This window comes from Aplysia californica, unplaced genomic scaffold (genome assembly GCF_000002075.1).
Source record: "Aplysia californica isolate F4 #8 unplaced genomic scaffold, AplCal3.0 scaffold00272, whole genome shotgun sequence".
Classification (NCBI taxonomy): domain Eukaryota; kingdom Metazoa; phylum Mollusca; class Gastropoda; order Aplysiida; family Aplysiidae; genus Aplysia; species Aplysia californica.
Genome location: NW_004797542.1, coordinates 319,878 through 321,415, shown reverse-complemented (window position 1 = coordinate 321,415; position 1,538 = coordinate 319,878). Strand labels below are relative to the sequence as shown.

Genomic DNA, 1,538 nt, shown 5'->3' with positions numbered 1-1,538 from the left:
AAACCACGGCAGATTGAGCAGGGCTGAGATCTTACGCAGAGAGTTGGTGGATCCTTTGGCCATTCGCGCGGCCGACAGCAGCGTAGGGCGTGGTCTGGGGGTCCGGAGGGAGGAGTTTATGTCGGAGGCGGAGACAGAGCGCGGCAGTGGGCCGGGCGGCTCCAGGGAGGAGGAGCCATTGTTGTAGGGGGAGGGCCCGGGGGCGGGGCCAGAGGTGGAGGAGGCGTGGCCTCGGGGAGTGGTGGCTCCGCCCACTGACGACGCCGCGCGCTGTCGGGCCGGGTGGCCGATGGTGTTGTAGTGCTGGTGGTGGCTGCTGTAGTAGCGGCTGCTGCTGCTGTTGCTGCTGTAGTTGCTGTAGTTGCTGCTGCTGGAGGCGGCCCGGGCCCGGGGCGTGATGATGCGGACATCTGGGGAGAGGTAGCAAGGGCCCCGAGGTGGGGGCGAGGGGGAGGGTCAGTGAGGCTGGTGGGCGGGGCTTGACTCACTCACGGACAGACTGACGGACAGACTGACGGGTGGACAAGTTGCCAGCTCTCCGAGAGTTCAGCGCCTGTGAGGGCTGCTGCCATGTTGGAGTAGTGACGTCAGACAGCTGGGCGCTCGCAGGTCGTGTGTGGTCACGTGACAGATTAGTACAGTAGTACAGGGACATGACAGGTGGAGGAAGAACACGTAGCAAACCACACACAAGCCAGCCAACTGACCCAGGCACCGGGTCCACTCAAGGTGACTTGACCAGACGACATTTCCTCGGGGTGAACCGATATCTCCCGCATCACACACGCACACGCACACACACACACAGCAAACCTCACTTTACTTTCAGTTTATTAATAAAAGTTTAGCGGTACTCACAAAAACTGCACGCGCACTCTATTTTAGATAATTGTCTCTCTACTTTGGATAATTTCACACCTTACCAGGAACTTAGTCCAGCCCTTACGTAGGAACAAATGACGTACTGATTCCTCACATAAACGTCTAAAGCAACAAATGGAAACTGTGACAAATTTCTTATTTCAGAGACAAATATTGTCTTCTTAGAACGGTGGCGAATTTTCTCATTACTTCAGAAAAACAAAACATGATAGAGAGATGTCTTCTCATAATTCGGAGACAAACTTTCTTATAATTTCAGAGACAAACTTTTCTGTCTTTTTATTACGATGACAAATCGTCTTCCTGTTTCAGGGACATTTATTGTCTTCCTGTCAAAGTGACAAATAGAGACTAATGTTCATATTCCGGTGACTCCCAGACAAGCTGTCATCTGACGGCGACAAATTCCTTTCTTTTTCCTTCCAATGGTGTGTTACTGTAGGGCCTGGGGCGAGTCAGGGTGAGGAGACACAGACAGTTAGTACGTGACCAACATCACCAGGACACAGACAGCAGCTGTTACTGGCAGAAACTGTTACTGTCAGAAGCTGTTGGCAAACAGCCGTGCACAGCAAGACCTCTCATCTTCTCTAACGTTGTTTAAGTTAATTTCTGATTGGAAGGCCAACAAACGACAAAACTATATGCCCCCCCCC

The 1,538-nt window shown here is 52.7% G+C and overlaps 1 protein-coding gene across 1 annotated transcript in view; it reads right to left on the bottom strand.

The window, feature by feature from the left end:
• Window positions 1–1,538, bottom strand: part of LOC101845174 (CLIP-associating protein 1) — a gene marked incomplete at its 5' end in the record, with an annotated part of 62,524 nt that overhangs the window by 50,774 nt on the left and 10,212 nt on the right. Inside the window, 1 exon segment of the mRNA XM_035970484.1 lies at window positions 36–410. Coding sequence (XP_035826377.1) covers window positions 36–410 — 375 coding nt within the window.